We start from the raw sequence: 19046 nt of genomic DNA, 5'->3' as shown, positions 1-19046 counted from the left end.
AAATTAAAACGATTAATTAAATAACAATAATTTTTAATAATTTAATTATAATTATTATTGAGAAAAAGATTGAAATTATAATTTTAAGTTATTTTTTTATTAGTTAAATTATTATAATTGAAATTAATCTTAACACAATAGCTTAAAATTATAATTTCAATCTTATCACGTGCATGACATGGGTTAAAAAAATCGAGCTCCTCCCAAGAAAGCTAACCTTAACCACATTTCATTAGGTTGGTCATAATAGGTGAGTAGATCCAACCATCCTTCGGTAAAGTAGAGATTATTGCTTCTTCTTTGAACGCTTACATCCATGTAGTTGGAATCCGAATCAGTGAAGACAATTCGATGAGGTATTTCATGGATGTGATGCATTGTAAATGATTGTGGCAAAAGACAATCGGACTGGAACATTAGACGATAAGAATAACTTAGAATAACAACAATTAATAAATTATCAAAAGAATAATATAATAGAATGAGTATATGAAAAACATTATAAAAAATTATAAATTGTACTTTAAAATGATCAACTTCAATAAAAAACGAAGAATACATTCTTATTCTATGAAGTAGTAAAAAAAATATAAAATTATGAGTTGACTCTCAAATTTAGATTCATGTACCACAAAAAAACACTATATATAAACTTTAGTAAAACAAAAATAAATATGTAAATTATTTATTATTAAGGTAATTTTTTATTATATACAGTAATTATGCATCATATATTAATTTTGTTAAAATTATATAATTTTATCATATCATAATTAGAATCATTATCTTCTATCATGATTAGAAAAATCTCGGACAATAAATAAGAATATTATACCTAATATACACAGATTGAAATAGAAAGGGGGTAGAGATATATTATCATGGACGGGTATAATAACTTAAAATGTTTGAAATAAATATCATAAGAAAATAGAATTATAACAGGTTAAAGTAATAAAAAAATAACTTGTACAATTATTATATGCTAATACTAAAAATAATTTTACGTAACCCTATTATAATTTTTATGATTACCCGTGATAAATTATTATAATTTTAAGTTGTTACTTTACCCACGTAATAATTTCAATTTTATTATTAGAATTTATTATTATTTATAAGTAGAGATTTTTTACTCTACTATTGGTAGGTATAAATTTTTTTTACATCTTTTATATGCCAATCATACGACAGACAAATAATATTAAATTAATTAATAATCTTTTTGCAATAATTTAAAAAATTAATAAATGTCAATTCTAGTACTCTTTATAATTAAATGTCAAATTCAATATTCTACATAATTAATAGTTTAGATAGTTCAGGAAATTAACATTTTAATGTTTTTAACAAACCTTTGATAGGTGTGAACTTTCTTGCGCCCTTTATACATGCCAATTAAATAAATTAACCACTCCTTAAGATAAATGATACTGTGATAGACAAAATTAATAATTTCATTTTATTTCAGAAGAAATATTTATATACTCAAATTTCAAATATAATACTCTATATAATCAATAATTTTAAAAAAAATATTATTGCAAAGCAATCTAAAAATAATAAGTTAACAAAATATTTATGAAACTTCTTCCTTCCATCATTGATAGGTAAAGATATGTAAACAAAAATAAGAACACATACCAGATAAAAAGAAAATATTTTCTTTCTACATCAAATCGATAAGATAAAAAAATAATTTTTTTACATCAAATTGATAAGAAAAAAAGACAGAATTATTTTTTACATAAAAAAATTGGGAATGAATTAAAAGGATAAAAGAATGACTAAAAATATAAATTAAATAAGTAAACTGAAGAGAAGGAAAAATGTAAGTGGAAGTTATGCGTGAAATCAAATGATGAAATTTGCAACGGTGGATAAAGGCAATGGAAGACGAAGGAGGCGATGCAATTGAGGGTGTTGAAAAAAGAGAAGGCCCATAGTAAGAGAAACACATAAAAGTGTATATGAAGAACAAAATTAGTAGATTTTTTTAAAAAATTACAAATAAAACTTTAATAGAATAATTAGAGTGAAACCAAACTACCAATGAGACTGTGAGAGTACAACGTACTCAAAATAAAAGGATATAAACTAAAACTAATATAGAATTAAATAAAACATGAAGATGGTGAAGAATGTGAAGACATTGATAAAACAAAGGATATAAACTAAAACTAAAACTAAAACAAACATAAAATTAAACAAAATATGAAGATGGTGAAAAATGTGAAGACATTGATGTGCATTTTTTTTGTTGGGAGATGTATTATCATGGTTATAAGAGTAACAAAGCTATGACAATTTTTGTCCTTATAATTTGTTTTAGTGGGATTTTATTGGATTTTTTAAAATAAATTTTATGACTATTTTGTCCTTATAATTTGTTTTATGAAATAGTTTGTTAGAGAGTAAATATAGTTAAAAAAAATTGGAAACCAAAGTTATCTTTATATATTGTTATAGACTTTATATATTGTTATAGATACATATTAATATATAAATAAAAATATTAATCGACTTTAATAAACATAGACTTTAATAATACGTATCAAACAATACAAAAAAATATTGATAAATTTTAATAAATATAGAATATATTTATAGGTAAATAAATAAATAATTTTTTTACATATAACTTAAAATAACAAATATAATCTCTTTTATTTTTAAATAAATTAAATATAATTTGTATAACTGCATAAAAAATATAAATTTTTTTATTCATTATCAATTATCACGTCATAAATTTTTTAAAATATTAAAAAAATTATATTTAAATGTTATTTTTAATTAAAAATATAAAATATAAAATAATTAACTTTATTACAATTACTATTATTAGTATTATGAATGTATTGTCTATTTTTAAATTTTTTATTTGTTAATTATCTATTTTAATTATTTATTATGAAATTCATAATCTTATTCGTTATTAGGCATTTTATACATAGTAGTGTGCAATAACATATCTTTAAATTTATTCATTACGAAAGATTCTTTGAATAAATATTATATATTATATGATGAAGATAAAATATTAAAAAAATTATTGTTACTATTTTATCTATTAAATTTATTTTGTGAATTGAGTTGTTTGAAGAGAGACGATTTCTTCAAAAGTTGGAGATCAAATTGTAATATTGCCTTTATATATTGTTTGAAACCGGATAATATAAAAAACTTGTTTAGATATTGAACAGTAGTGCTCGATCTACAGTTATACAAAAAAAAATACAAACTTTAGATGTAAAAATTGAATAAGATAAAGAGTACTTGTCTTTTAAATTTTCTTTTAAAAATTAGAAATGAGTACTCAAAAATAAAATAAACCATAAATATAAAATATCACCCACTTATATTATCATGACGTCTATTATTTGGACCAGTTCCATTATCGTGTGTTTCTATTCCTGTATTTTTCAAAAAGTAGAATATAGGTACGCAATGGAGTTGGCATAAAAATTGTATCAACTCTCTTTCTTAATAAATGCATGTCAGAACCAAAAGAGAGCAAGATGCAGAAAAAAGATCGACAACAGTGAGAAATATTTATAAGTAGAGCAGTTATTTAATTTACTCACGATTGCAGTAGTTATTTAACTCTTTCATGGGTTACTGACTTTTTTTTTAATTAAAAATCTGAAAATATATTATTACTATTTTGTCCATAAATTTGATTTATAAAATGAATTATTTGAGGGTAAATGATGTCTATAAAGATTGGACACCAAACTCTGGTATTGGCTTTATGTATTGGTATAGATATTGGTATAGATTCATATTAATATTACAAGTATGATAAGGAGTACATGTTATATGCATGTGAACCACTCTTCTTCATAAACAGTGGGTGGGTACCACGGTTTACGTGTGTATGTCTCTTCTTCATAAATTGTGAAAGGATACCACGGTTTATGTGTTTATGTCTCTTCTCCATAAACCGTGGAAGAGTACCACAGTTTATGTTCATTATTCTCCCTTCATAAACTGTGGTAGGGTACCACGGTTTATGTGTAAACACTAAAATGTGAGAAGGTTTCACAGTTTATATAGATGTGTTTCAGGACATACAAGTAACCAAATTTGTATTGTTGCAATTGAGTAAACATTTTCCTAGTTTATTTCATTTAAGTAATTTGGAGAAGCCTTTTAGAGGATGCTCTGTAGTTGAAAAAGGAATCACTTGGCGAATTGGCTCGGCCTCTCAGCTGTGTATCTATGAAGACCCTTGGCTTCCTCCTCCGTATCCGTTCAATATCACGCGCAGCCCGCACCATCCAAACCTAGGACGACCTCTTTTCTGGGTGAAAGACCTGTTCACAGAGAACCAACAGTGAAATCAGACATTAATCCATGAAAATTTTCCGACAGATATTGCTAACAAAATATTGACTCTGAAGATTGAACCTGGAGCTGATGAACTTCAGTGGGTATTGAACAAGGGTGGAAAATATGACACTGCATCAAGCTATTCGGTAGCATACCAATTCAATCACGACCTAATTGAGTTTTGTCCCCAGTTGCTGAGACAAAGGGATGTATGGGTTACCTTGTGGAAGCTGGCTCTCCCCCACAAAATCAAGATTTTTCTTTGGAAGAGCATCCACCAATGTCTCCCAGTCTGCCACCTCCTTCACCATCGCTTCCCATCAACATCTGGAATCTGCCCGTGTTGTTCAGAAGAAGATGAAACAGTGTTTCACTGCTTGGTGACATGCAAATATGCTAAAGAAGTTTGGAATCAAAGCCCACTAGCTTACCTACTAGCAACCCCCCTTCTGGTACCTTTACCCAATGGTGGATATCATCAATGGAAGTCCTCAAATCTAGCCCCAATCGACAGACCCACTCCCATTTTTTTGCTATTCTTCTCTGGTTTTTGTGGAAGAAACGAAATTCATAGATTTTTCAACACAAATGGAGATCCCCCAGTGAAATCTTCTCTTCAGCTTGCAAGCACCATGATGAACTGCTACGACCTCCAAGCTCCCTTCTTACCTAGCTTTGATAATATTGGTATCTATTTCTTGTTTAAAAAATGCTAGTCTTTACCTTCATTTACTGAAAGTTTGGTTGGGTTATGACCCTATCTTCTTTCATTTTGTCCTAGTAATAATGGACAGCTGTACTTTCTTTTCTATTAATGAAAAGTTATATCTTTGGAAAAAAAAAAGTAATTTTCCCTTTGTTTTTTTAAGTCAATTTCATGCCACTCTATTTTGGATCCATTTGTAGGAGCTCATATTAAACAAATAACTTAAAATTTAAAAAATAACTACCTAAACAAAATAACTTAAAATTTAAAAAATAACAACATAAGTAAAACAACTTAAGTAAATAATTTAAAATTAAAAAGTAACAATCTAAGCAAATAATAATTTATAATTTATAAATTAATTCTAAAAATTTTTGGTAACGACACCTAAACAAATAAATTTCTAAACTCAATGTATGAGCACCATGTCAGTATATGAGCTCCCCATTTGTATTAATATAAAGATAAAGATAAAGATAAAGATAAAGATTTATTTAAGTTGTTACCTTTTAATTTTAAGTTATTTGCTCATAAATTAAAATTTTCAAAAATATTTTCCGAAAATGCATGCCTCATTTAAGAGGGTTCTTGTGTCTCGATTCATGAATTTGCTAAGAGAAATTGATGATGGATAATCAATTATTATTTTTTAAATATAAACACTTACATATAATAGATGAATAAAACAAAATCTAAAAATTTTAATATTAACTTCAATGTAAGTTTATTTATTTAGATTTGTTTCAAGATTTTTTTTATATATTCTAATTTATTTATTTTAGTATTTTATATTTAAATTTTTATTTTAACTTTATTTTGTTACAAAATTTTATATTTTCAGTGAATAAATATTTTTCTATCTTTTTATTTAAAATGTTATTATTGGGATGTTAGTATTAAAGATATAAAAGATAAAGCATACTTAAAAAAATATATATTATGAGATTAAATAATTTTATGATTGTGGATATTTGTCTACATGGGAGGCTGTGTGGAGAACTTTGGCTTATGATATTTATCGGAGATGGCCTTCAGTGATATTAATATTTTATTTACCTGAAAAATAAAATATCATCTTTAAAGACGATGACAATCTTGAGAAAATCATGGATCAAGAGAAAGAGAAAAGTACAATGTTCTTAGTATGGACGGAGGCCAACAAAGAATTTGAAGCAGGTCAAACTTTAACGTATGCTAAGTTTCCAAATCAATTTCTTTATGATAGAGAAGAAAGGGAATGATATCCATGCAAGAGAGACTATTCTACTAGGAGGTTAAACTATATTCCATCGGGTACATGTGATATCTACTATATGAAAATTTTGTTAATTATTTAAAAATGTTGCACAACATATGAGTCTATTAGGACAGTTAATGGGATTACATATCCTAATTTTCAAGATGCTTTCTATTTTATGGGACTACTGTGTGACGATAGAAATTCATTACAGCTATTAATGAGGTCTGGTCATCAATTGAGAAAACTGTTTGTGATGCTATTGATATCTAATAGTGTTAACAAATCAAAACGTATTTGGAATGCAACTTAGACATTATTGGCGAAAAACTAAGGTATTTCACTATGTGGTAAATCATTATCACATGTAGGACTTTACTTGGCAAAATCGGTATTTATCAATGGACAACTTTACGTTGCTTTGTCAAGAGTTAAGAGTCGCAACGGCCTGAATATTCTAATTCTAGATAAAGACAGCAATTCAAACTCATCTACAATAAATATCGTGTTTAACGAAGTTTTTAATAATAGTTAAATAAAAAAATCGTATTTTCATCATTTTAGTAACATGTTATGATTTACACTTTTGTACAAATATTTGTCGTAGATATAACTAATTTATTAACTATACTTTCAGACTTGAAATAAAATGTGTAACATGGAGCACAACATCATCTGCAATTGCTTTTTTAATGAGATTAGTAAAATATTAGGTTATTGATAAATTTTCATTAGTCTTATAATATAAAGTTTAGTGTAAAATTGACATGCTACTATTACAGTTATATATGTTCTTATTTTTGTAGGTCTCTTTCTTTATGGCTCAAGAATATTATAGACTTCAAACTGTTCCATTTATATTTTACTTTGAACAAAGATAAAATAACACATTAAGTACATTTATTATATAATGACGATGATAATGTTTTATTAAACTTGAGAAATTTATAATTATAAAATATTATTTTTAATTTACCATGTTAAATTAAAATGTAAGTTAGTGCATCGCACGAGTTTAACACTAATTCAATTACAGATGCTTGCATATCTGCCTTTTTGTTTTTGCCCTTCTTATATGGTAAACCCGTTTTCAGTAATTTCTAGGGATTATGGATTTATTGATTATATTGGTAAATGAATTAAACCTTTTTAGTTTGAATTTAATTTTGATATGTTGTCAATGTAAAACTATTTTACACATGCATCTAATTACATAATATCATATTAATAAAAATAATTATTTTTTTTATTAACTACATGAATAATTAATTAAAAAAATGAATATAATTAGATAATTGTGTAAAATATTTTATACTATCAGTATATTAAAATTAAATTCTTAAATTTAATGTTAATCATTTCAGTTTTTTTTTTCTAAGGATGCATTTTTTTTATACATACAATATGTAGTTTAATTTTTAGCTTTCCAAAACAGATTTTCAAGATAATTGAATAAACTGACTTTGTGAATTTTTAGCACCAAAAAGCAAAGGCACCTTATGTAAGTTATATATTAACAAACTTTGGTTTATAATTTGCTAATTAATTTTGATGCCAAAATCAAATGTATTCCCAAATCATATATAGTGTACATCATGTTATATAAGATATTAAAATTCGTACCTAACTTTTTCCACCCAAACATCCTATTTTGGATGAAGAGATCTTGATCACATGTTCACAAGTGTTAGATATCATTATATAGCATCCACAAATATTTGATATTAATAATGTAGAATTACAATTGTAAACAATATATTTTTTCAAATTTTTAAGCGTGCAATTAATACTTAAAAAATTTGGTAGAAAAAATTAAAATTAATGATATTTTTGAACATTTAGTACTCAACAAAAGTACATAAAATATTTTAGATTAAATTATAGATCGAATTGGATTAATTTAAATTTAAAATTTCTACGATAAGAATAAATAATTAAATACGATAATTATGCCCACCTAAATATTAAAAGACGAGAGGTGTGAAGTTAATGCAGCATAAATAAAACAAAAAAATAGAAATATAATTGAAACGGATTAAACAGTAATCTTATAAATTTGATTTTGATGAGAAAGTAAGTTTATGTTAAGGTGATTTATGTTTGACAATTTTTATATCAAAATAGATTATAGTAAAATAAATGTTGTTTGGATTACATTATTCAAAATTACTTTTAGATAAAAAATTATTAAAATAGAGAACTCAAACGAACTTCTCTCTTCTCCAACGCAAATCCAAACACACCCAAAATAGAATTTTCTTTATGGAGTACTAGTGTTTGATAATTTCATATATTAGTAAAGTGAAAAAGGAGAGCATAAAAATGACGCAATCCTGGGAGCCTAAGTAGTAGTAGCTTACGCACTTTTCTGTTGATTACCATTATCTCTCTGGGTCTGACTCTCTCAAGGTTATCATCATGACCATGGTCTTTTTTCAAAGCAATTATTCTCTCTCTCTCTCTCTTTCATTCAATGCTGCTTTTTGCAGTGTTACTTCAATCAGTTTTCTTGACAAATTCATGAATACTTTGCAACACCTTGCTTCTGTTCAAACCTAGCCATGATTCTTCTTTCATGTAATTGTAATTAAGCTGTGGCCATTTTGTGGCAAATGCAACCTTTGCCTTCTTCATTCCCTTCTCTGTTTTATGCATACATATTATTCACTACTGTTTGCTTCCATTCCAATCATTCTCCTCTGATGAGTCCTGTACTACTTAGTATGTTATTTGTGTCCCTTTGCCACTTGTCAAACACTCCAACATCACTATCTTTAATTCATCTCTCTTTGTTTTCTTCTTCTTAGTCCTTCACATAGCAAAAATAAACACATGTTCTATTTCATGCTTTCTGCCTCATACCTCTCCATTCCTCAATTTTCCATTTTCATAAATTGGGTAATCTTTTTGATCTATAAAAAATAAAGTTGGTAAAAGCTTAAAAATAAACAAAAATTTAGTATTAATGGCTAAAAATCCGTTAATAAAACACAGAAACTAAAAATCGTTAATTCTTATAAATGTGATTTTGAAGGCAACTAGAATATCAAAGGAAAAATAGTTGCACACGCTAATTATCAAATGTAATGTCATGAAAGAAATGAGAAGCCATTCTTCTCCCTATTTAAGAGAACAAATCTTTACCTAGACATAAACAAACAATTTAAAAATATTCTCTGTTCGGTTGGTCGGTTACCAGACAATTCGAGGAGGTATTCTGAGTGAGGGGGCGATCTCGTCTGGTCGTAGGCCACCGGGCTGGAGTAGGCGGGGTCCCGAGCTCTTCAAGCAGAAAGGAGGGGTGTCACCTGCAAAGACACTCCGACGCTCTAGTCAGTGAGTGTGCAGGCGAAAAATGGGGAGAATGAGATGTGACGTACCGTGGGGGAAGGGTAGGTCCTTCCCCATATATACCGTGTCAGAGGTGGGCCATGCAGGGACAGGCCTACCTTCTTCGAGGCCTCCCTTGACAGCTGTGGCGAAGCTGTCAGGAACGCGTGTCAGGGACGCGTGTCCGGGTCGGAATCCGAGCGTCTCACCCCCGACCGTTCGGGTTGGGTGCTGCTCGGGTCGGGCCGGCCTGCAAACTGCTTGGGCCAGGCCGCAACAGTACCCCCGACGCGCCAGCAACGACCGTAAGGATAGTTGGTGGCGCGTCATCTCCTTTCTCGTGTGACGTCGTCAGGCCGGCCGTCCGTTGGGTGGACGTGCCTCTTGTGCGCGTGTCCGTTCGTTGTTGGAACAACCGTTTGTCGCCTCGTTCTTCGCGCAGGGCATTTAATGCTCATAATGGGCTGGAAAACCCCGTATGCAAAGACTATTTTGTCCCCAGGTCTTTCGCGCTTCCTAGGTGGCAGTTTTAAACAGTTTTGCTTTAATCTTTGCCTTTGCACTCTTGCTCCTACTTTCTCATTCATCTTTACCCAGAAAATCCCAGAGCATCCCAGAGCTTCGTTCTAGCATCTCTGTGCATCTTTCCTTCTTCCTTTTCAGTTTTCGCAACCAATTCAGGTAATCTTTGATCCTCTCTCTTTTCTTCTTTATTGTCGTACGTTTACTACTTGCATTAGCTCCATGTTCTTGCTGTTTTTGTTTGATCCTTGTTGCTAGATGGCTTTCTAGTGCCAAGTAAATGCGTTAGGGGAGGGGTACCATTCCAGGGTAGGCTTTTAGGTGGCTTGCATGATAGATATAGCTTTAGCCATGCTTGGTCTTAACTGTTGAATAGGATGGATATAGTTTCTGGGTTTTTCCTGGACTCCCGAGCTCATAGACTAATGGAGTGGTACCCCCACTGTAGGTATACCTCGCGTCATTTTCCGGGCTTCTGCTTTCGCCACGAACTATGACCCCTACGCTTGGGTGACCTCCGATGTGAAGGACTCGCCGAATCAAATGGATCTGGAGGAGTTGACGGAGTTCCGGCAAGCCGGGTATCTGTGCGGGGGAAAGACGAGGAGGCCAATTATGACTCCTTCATTCCTGCCCCCATGAGCGGCTATATGAGATTAATTTTCGCTCGCCTTGGGTTGCCGACTGGATTTGGTTTTACAAAGCCATGTTCACCCAGGTTGGCGTTCGCATACCGTTTTCCGACTTTCAGATGTCGCTTCTTAATCGGATATCCGTGTCGCCGTCGCAGCTTCATCTGAACAGCTGGGCTTCTATCCGCTGTTTCGAGATGGTTTGTGAATATCTCGAGCTGCCGGTGTCGGTGGATGTCTTTCTCTTCTTCTTCAACTTTACCAACCCTTCCAAACAAGGGAAAGCTAGGAAAGGGTTCCTGTCTTTCCGATCTCCCCAAGGTCGGAGGGTATTTGGCTTGTTCGAGGACTCCTATCATGGGTTCAAAGACAAATATTTCAAAGTTTGTCCCGTCAAAGGTCGCCATCCCTTTTGGTTGTCGCTAGAGGGAGAACGCCTCATCCCGACGTATTGGAGCTTCGGGGCGGGGTCTAACACCTTCATTAAGGTGACCTACAAGGGGATGTCCCCTGTAAACAAGAGAATTGCCGACGTGTTGTTTGCGATTTTTGGAAGGAACCCTGTGAACCCCTACCTCCTTATGGGTGAACGGGAGGCCGCCAGGAGTTATATTTGTGAGCTGTTTTGTCTTGTACTTTTGCATCGTTTATTTTTTAATGTGTCTTTTGCCGACTTTACGACTGACGCATTTGTTTGTCTATTGTAGTGGAGATGTCTGCTTTGGTAACCGGTCTTGAGGGCCTAGTTAAGACCTTTTTGGAGGATAGTGACGAGGAAAAGGCCGACGAGAAGGTCGCCGGGAAGTCTGGGGACCTTACTGATGAAAAGAAGGCTGTTGTGACTTCTCCTCGGGACACCGAGACGTCCGACAAGAACTCTGTCGGGGCACGAACTTCTCCCGTTCTCGATGAGACGGCCGTTGTTGGGCACTCGTCCCCTTCTCGTCAAGAGGATGATGACTTGACGCTCATCCCCACTCCTAAGAGGCGAAGGGCATCCTCCAGCCTGGAAGGAACCCTTACCGTGATGGAGAGGAATTTTGACGATGCCGCCTTCCTTGACTCCCAGCTGATCCCTGGCACGGAGGACCACTTCCATGGCACTGAATTGGCGGGCCAGGCGAGGTGGATGTATCGTACTCTGCTCCGTGGAGCTGTGATAGCTCAGAAGGCCGAGTTCGAGTTGTCAGGGATGCAGGCGCTTCGAAGGAAACTTGAGTCTTCTGTCAAGGCGAACAACAATTTCAAAGTTCAAGTCGAGTCGCTCCAGGGGCAGCTGTCCGAGGCAGGGGAGAAGCTCAAGGCTGCTGAGGAGAAAGCTGCCTCCGCTGAGGAGAAGTTGAAAGCCTTCGATGAGACTGTGTCCCGTTTGGTCGAGCGGGAGATGTCTTTTGAGAGCCAATTGAATGCCGCGTAGGGTCGGGTGGTCGCTGTGGAAAAGGAGCGTGACACAGCCGTCTCGTCAGCTGAGGCTGCGCGAGCTGAGGCGGAAGAGCTAAAAAGGAAATATAAGGCGGTTAGGGAGCAGGGAAAGAACGCGATCTTTATGACTGAAGAGGCTCTCAAGGCCCAGGTGAAGATTGTGGTCCCAGAATTCGACACGTCGGCTATTGGAGTCTTCAAAACAATCCAGGATGGCAAGAATGTCGACATGCCCCAGAAGTGAACTCTTGTAACTTGTATTTTTGCTTGGCTTTGTAAAGTACTTTGTTGCAACCGTTAAGACCTTTGTTACTCTTTAATGGTCGCTTGGTCGGCTTCTAATTATCACCTTTATCTTGTTTGTTTAGTAGCGTTTATGTTTTGTTACCGTTTTTCTGGCGTGGGCTTATTGCTTGTGTCCGTTTTGCCGTTTACGTTGGTAACATGGTTGAAACCGTCTTGGTTGTATTGTCGCGGCCGTTTGTTATGGCTATGACTCGATTGGCTCCCGGGCTGATCAGTCCTGGGTTACCGTTTGAAGGGCATGATTGTGTGGGATACGTATTGGGGAATAGTAGATGGAATAATTCAGATAAGTAAAAATTAGTCGTTAGTTAGACAATATTCATGAACATGGTAGGCATTTGATAAAAGTAAATAATTGGAAATTAGCATTTGATAAAAGTAAACATCTATCTAGCACGTCAGGTCGCTTGGCCGGTGTGCCCAAACTATGAATAGAATCTCCTCAGGTTACCTGCATTCCATGTTCTCGGGATTTCTTTGCTGTCGAGTTTTTCCAGCTTGTAGGCGCCCTTGCCAAGTACTTCTTTGATTCTATAGGGGCCTTCCCAGTTTGCCGCCAGCTTTCCTTCTCCTGGAGTCGGTAGCCCGACGTCGTTGCGTCGTAGGACGAGGTCTCTTTCCTCAAATTCCCTTCTGAGGACCTTGGTGTTGTAGCGTAGGGCTATTCTTTGTTTCAGCGCTACCTCTGACAAGTGGGCCATCTCTCTGACCTCGTCTACCAGGTCTTTGTGCACCGCTTCTTCTACTCCTGCGAGCAGTAACCACGGGCTCGGCTCGCCGATCTCTACGGGTATCACCGCCTCGACCCTGTACGTTAAGCGAAAGGGGGTTTCCCCTGTGGAGCTTTGCTCGGTTGTTTGGTAGGACCAGAGAACTGAGGTGAGCTCGTCGGCCCATGCGCCTTTCTTGCTATCTAAACGCTTCTTGAGACCTAGTAAGATGATCTTATTTGCGGACTCCACTTGTCCGTTTGTTTGGGAGTGTTCAACCGAGGAGAACTTCTGTTTTATCCCCAAGCTGGTGAGAAACTCCGCGAACTTCTTGTCAGTGAATTGCGTCCCATTATCCGAAATGACGATCTCTAGGATTCCGAAACGGGTTATCACCTGCCTCCACATGAACTTCCTACAATTGGATGAGGATATGCTGGCCAGCAGCTCAGCCTCTATCCATTTGGTGTAGTAGTCGATGGCAACTATGAGGTACTTAACTTGCCCCGGGCCAACTGGGAAGGGTCCTAAGAGGTCGACTCCCCACTGTGCGAAAGGTCGAGTGGACGTCAGTAGGCTAAGCTCGGAAGCTGGCGCTATGTGGAAGTTGGCGTTCTGTTGACACTTCGCGCATTTTTTTACGAACTCCTTGGAGTCATTCATCGTTGTTGGCCAGTAGTATCCAGCTCGGATGAGCTTCCTAGCTAGGGCTTTGCCTCTGATATGGTGGCCGCAGCACCCCTCGTGGACTTCTCTGAGTACGTAGTCCGTCTGGTCGGGATGCAGGCACTTCAACAAAGGTTGGCTGAGTTCCTTTTTGAATAGCTGATCCTGTATGACCGTATATTTGGTGGCCTCCCTTCTTACCGCTTTGGCTTCCTTTTCGTCCTGAGGGAGTTTGCCGTTTTCCAAGAAGTCAGTGATGGGGTCCATCCAAGAAGGGCTTATTTTGGTTAGGTGGAGGGCAACTGCCGGCTCTTTCGTGACGCCTTGAATGAGGGAGCGGTTGCCGACTCCAGGTTTTGTGCTTGCCAGCTTGGATAGGAGGTCTGCCCGTGTGTTCCTTTCCCTTGGGACGTGTTGGACCGCGACCTCCTCAAATTGTTTAGTCAGCTCCTTGACCTTCTCTAAGTATTTCTGCAGCAGCGAGTCTCTGGCTTGATAGCTTCCATTTACTTACGCGGTGACGACTTGCGAATCGCTGCACACCTCCAACCTTGTTGCCCCGACTTCCCGAGCTAGAACCAAGCCTCCCAGAAGGGCTTCGTATTCTGCTTGGTTGTTTGATACGGGGAACTTGAACTTAATTGACTGTTCGTAGATGACTCCGGCCGGGCTTTCTAGGATGATCCCGGCACCCCCAGACGTCTGGTTGGAGGCTCCGTCTACATGGAGCTTCCACCGTGTGTCTGCGACTTCGGTTGGGTTCCCGGTTACTTCCACCAGGAAGTCTGCCATTGCTTGTGCCTTGATCACATGTCGGGGTTCATAGCTTAAGTCGTATTGGGACAATTCGATGGCCCAGGTCATCATCCTTCCCGCCAGATCGGGTTTTTGGAGCACCTGACGAATCCCATGATCCGTTCTCACGACTACCTGGTGACTCTGGAAGTACTGTCGCAGTCGGCGGGAGGAAACCAGGAGTGCCAATGCCAGCTTTTCCAGTTTGCTGTATCTAAGTTCTGCCCCTTGCAGTGCTCTACTCACAAAGTAGATTGGTTGTTGGGCCTTCCCTTCTTCCCGCACCAACACCGCTGCAAGCGCCCCCTCTGTTATGGCTAGGTACAGATAGAGTGGTTCTCCGGCCTTCGGCTTCCCGAGCACCGGGGGTGCTGCTAGAATCTCTTTGAAGTGGTTGAAAGCTTCTTCGCATGCAGGGGTCCACTCAAATGCCATTCCCTTCTTCATCAAACCGAAAAAGGGTAAGGCCTTTGCTGCCGATGCACCGAGGAAATGGGACAACGCGGTGAGCCTTTTCGTCAGCCTCTGAACGTCTTTGATGCAGCCCGGGCTCCTCATCTGGAGTATTGCTTGGCACTTTTCAGGGTTGGCCTCCACTCCCGTCTGGGTTATCATGAATCCCAGGAACTTTCCAGCCTCCATGGCAAAGGGGCATTTGAGCGGGTTGAGCCTCATGCCGTGTTGTCGGAGGAATGCAAACACGTTCTCCAGGCCGCTTATGAGATCGTCGGACCAGGTGGTTTTTGCGAGGATATCATCCACGTAGACTTCCACCGTCTTGCCGATGAGGTCGCTGAATATTTTGTTCATCAGCCTCTGGTACGTCGCCCCCGCATTTTTCAGGCCAAAGGGCATCACTTTGTAGCAGTAGGTCCCTCCTGGCGTTATGAACGCCGTTTTATCCTTGTCTGGCCGGTGCATCAGTATCTGGTTGTAGCCGGAGTAGGCATCCATGAAGCTCAGATACCAGTACCCCGCGGCCGCGTCAACGAGTGCATCAATGTTGGGGAGGGGATAGCAGTCCTTGGGACACGCCTTGTTGAGATCAGAGTAGTCCACACACATCCTCCATCTCCCATTGTACTTTTTCACCAGGACCACATTTGACAACCAGGTGGAATAGTCTAGTTCCCGGATAAACCCTGCTTCAAGGAGGCTGGCCGTTTGTCTGGCCACTTCCTCTGCCATTTTCTGAGACATTTTTCTTCTCCTTTGAGCCACTGGTTTGGCTTCCGGTCTGATGGCTAGGCGGTGTGACATGAGACCGGAGTCTATACCCGGCATGTCGGCAGGTGTCCAGGCAAACAAATCGCCGTTGGCTCTGATCATTTCCATCAAAGGTTCTTTTAACTCGTGGGGGAGGTTCCTATTCACGAACGTGAATTTTTCCTCCGAGTTTCCGACCCTAAACTTTTTCAGGTCCCTTTCGGGTTCGGGTCTGGGTTTGTCGTCAACTCTGGCATCCAGGTCGGTGAGGAATACCCTGATGCCTCTCTAGACTTCTTTCTTAACGAGAGACTGGCGTTGTCGCAAGCGACTACTGTTTCCAAGTCTCCCCTCACAGACCCTACTGACCCTTCTTCGGTTATGAACTTCATTACCAACATCTTTGTGCTGATGACTCCTCCTAGGTCGTTGATTGTCTTTCTCCCCAGGATGATGTTGTAAGCTGTGGAGTCTCGTAGGATCACGAACTCGGCCATTATCATTCTTCTCCCCTGGCCTTGTCCCAATGAGGTTGGTAGGGTGATTATGCCATCTGGCTTGATGAAATGGTCGCCGAGCCCCACAACGCCGTGCTGGTGAGTCTGTAGGTCGGCGTCCCTTAGGCCTAAGGCATCGAACACATTGCGAAATATGATGTTCGAGTCTGCCCTCATATCTACAAGGATTCGTTTGATGAGACCGGTTCCTACTCTAGCCGTTATGACCATGGGGGGGGGGGCTTTCTCCGACCTCGTCAAACCACTGATCTTCCGGGCCGAACGAAACGTGTGGGAGTTTCCTCGTGCCTCGCGCAGAGGACGAGGAGACCGCCAGGACTTTGGCGTCTTTTCTTTTGTGCCGACCTCGACCTAGGTGCCGCATTCCTAGCTGTTACCACATTCACTATGGTAAGGCCCCGGTCGTCTTCCTCCGGTTCTTGGCGTCGCTTGGCTGCCCAAGTTCTGTCCTCGCCGTCCTGGTCGCAGTTCCGTCGTCTCGGCTCTCTAATGAGGTGGGAGAATTTAGCTAGCTTCCCATCCCTAATCGCTTGTTCCAACGCGTCCTTCATGTCGAAGCAATCCTGTGTTTTGTGCCCGTAGCCTTTGTGGTAGTCGCAGTAAAGGCTTCGATTCCCCCCTGTTCGTTCCTTCAGTGGTTGGGGTTTCGACAAGATCCCCTTTTCGGTGATTTGTTGATAAACTTCCATGATTGGTGCAGTGAGGGGAGTGTAATTGGTGAACTTCCCGACCCGAGGAAACGGTTTGGGTGCCTTGCTCGGACCGCCATCCCTGACGTGTTCCTTTTGACCTTCTCTGCTCCCGCCGTGCCGGTCTTGGTTATAGGAAGGCTGCCATTTGTTGGCGGCCACGACTTGGCTCACTTCTTCGTTGTTGATGTACTCCTTGGCTACACACTAGATCTCCTGCATGGTCCACACCGGCTTCGTGGTGAGGTGCTTTCTGAAGTCCTCGTTCAGAAGTCCGTTTGTCAGGCACAAGCTTGCAAATGAGTCTGTCAGCCTGTCTATTTCCAGGCACTCGTCGTTGAATCTGTCAAGGTATTTTCTGGTCAACTCGTCGGGTCGCTGAGTCACCCCGAGCAGGTTGATTGGGTGCTTCGCTTTTGCGATCCTGGTCGTGAATTGGGCTAAGAAGGCATGGATGATGTCCACAAAACCGGTCACCGAGCCCTGCGGGAGGTTATTGAACCACCGTATTGCAGGTCCCGCCAGGGTAACCGGGAAAGCGCGGCACCTTACCTCGTCTCCCACTCCCTCCAGGTTCATCCTGGCCTCAAAGGCCATGAGGTGCTCCAGCGGGTCTTGCGTTCCGTCGTACCTCATGTCCATTGGCTTGTCAAAGTGTTTTGGCAGCCGGACCTCGAGTATGGAACGATGAAATGGGGTCGCTCCCATTATCACGGGTCCCTGCGTTCTCGTCATTCTCCCTTCGTCGGCGTCCCGACGAGCGCCTTCGTGTCCGCGATCTGTAGTAAGCCGCCCCTCGTGCCTGGCATAGATGACGGGGTCATGGCGTTTTCTCGCGCGTCCTCTTTCTCCCGTGCTCTTGGACTCGGCCTGAGGGCTGGCCGTGCGTCTGGAGTGGCTCCTAGAGTGAGAGCGGGAGTGGCTTTGTTATGGGGTGTGCTGGTCGTGTTCCCTGTCTGCCAGCCGGCGTTCCAAGTCTTGCATCCTGTGGCGTAGTTCTTGCATTATTCTGGCGTGGTTGTCGCCAGTTTCCCCGAAGGGGCGTCTCTCGTGAGATTGTGTTGGGTGTCTTGGAGGGGATCTTGTGCGCTGCTAGGAAGCAGTCGCGGCGTGGTCCTCTCCGGGCTCGGCCTCGCGGCCTGTTCCACCTTGGACCAGTACAAAGTCCATGGACGATTCCCCACAGACGGCGCCAATGTTCGGTTGGTCGGTTACCGGACAATTCGAGGAGGTATCCTGAGTGAGGGGGCGATCTCGTCTGGTCGTAGGCCACCGGGCTGGAGTAGGCGGGGTCCCGAGCTCTTCACGCGGAAAGGGGGGTGTCACTTGCAAAGACACTCCGACGCTCTAGTCAGTGAGTGTGCAGGCGAAAAAGGGGGAGAATGAGATGTGACGTACCGTGGGGGAAGGGTAGGTCCTTCCCCATATATACCGTGTCAGAGGTGGGCCCTGCAGAGACAGGCGCACCTTCTTCGAGGCCTCCCTTGCACAGCTGTGGCGAAGCTGTCAGGGACGCGTGTCAGGAACGCGTGTCCGGGTCAAAATCCGAGCGTCTCACCCCCGACCGTTCGAATCGGGTGCTGCTCGGGTCGGGCCGGCCCGCAAACTGCTTGGACCAGGCCATAACATTCTCTAAACACAGTTTTTGGGTGAATATCCCTGAAACGGTCGTGCATGCAAAACCGAAATCAGACAAAATTGCAACAATTGGAAACTGAAATCGAAACCTGATAAAGTAGGTAGTTGGTGGTGGTTAATCAACTTTTCTTTCTTTCTTTCTTTCTTCTATTTAACTGATGAGACAATTTTTGGTTAAAAGAAAAAAAAAACTATTGAAACTAGTTATAATGCCCGTGCCAAAATATAGTGTTTAGGATTGTCGATCTGAGGCCTAGAAAAAATTAAAATTTTTAATTTTACTTTTAAATAAATAAAAAAATTAATATTTATGGATAAAAATACTCAAAAAAAA

General features: G+C 39.2%; 1 protein-coding gene across 1 annotated transcript in view; it reads right to left on the bottom strand.

Moving 5' to 3' along the window:
* LOC107625569 (transcription factor MYB3R-5) overlaps positions 1-19046 on the bottom strand; it is a 93888-nt gene that overhangs the window by 22396 nt on the left and 52446 nt on the right. Inside the window, exon 4 of the mRNA XM_016328243.2 lies at positions 3838-3841. Within this exon, the coding sequence (XP_016183729.1) occupies positions 3838-3841 (4 nt within the window). The remainder of the gene's footprint in view (positions 1-3837; positions 3842-19046) is intronic.

The sequence above is a fragment of the Arachis ipaensis genome, chromosome B02 (genome assembly GCF_000816755.2).
Source record: "Arachis ipaensis cultivar K30076 chromosome B02, Araip1.1, whole genome shotgun sequence".
NCBI lineage: Eukaryota > Viridiplantae > Streptophyta > Magnoliopsida > Fabales > Fabaceae > Arachis > Arachis ipaensis.
This window is presented reverse-complemented; position numbering and strand designations above follow the sequence as displayed.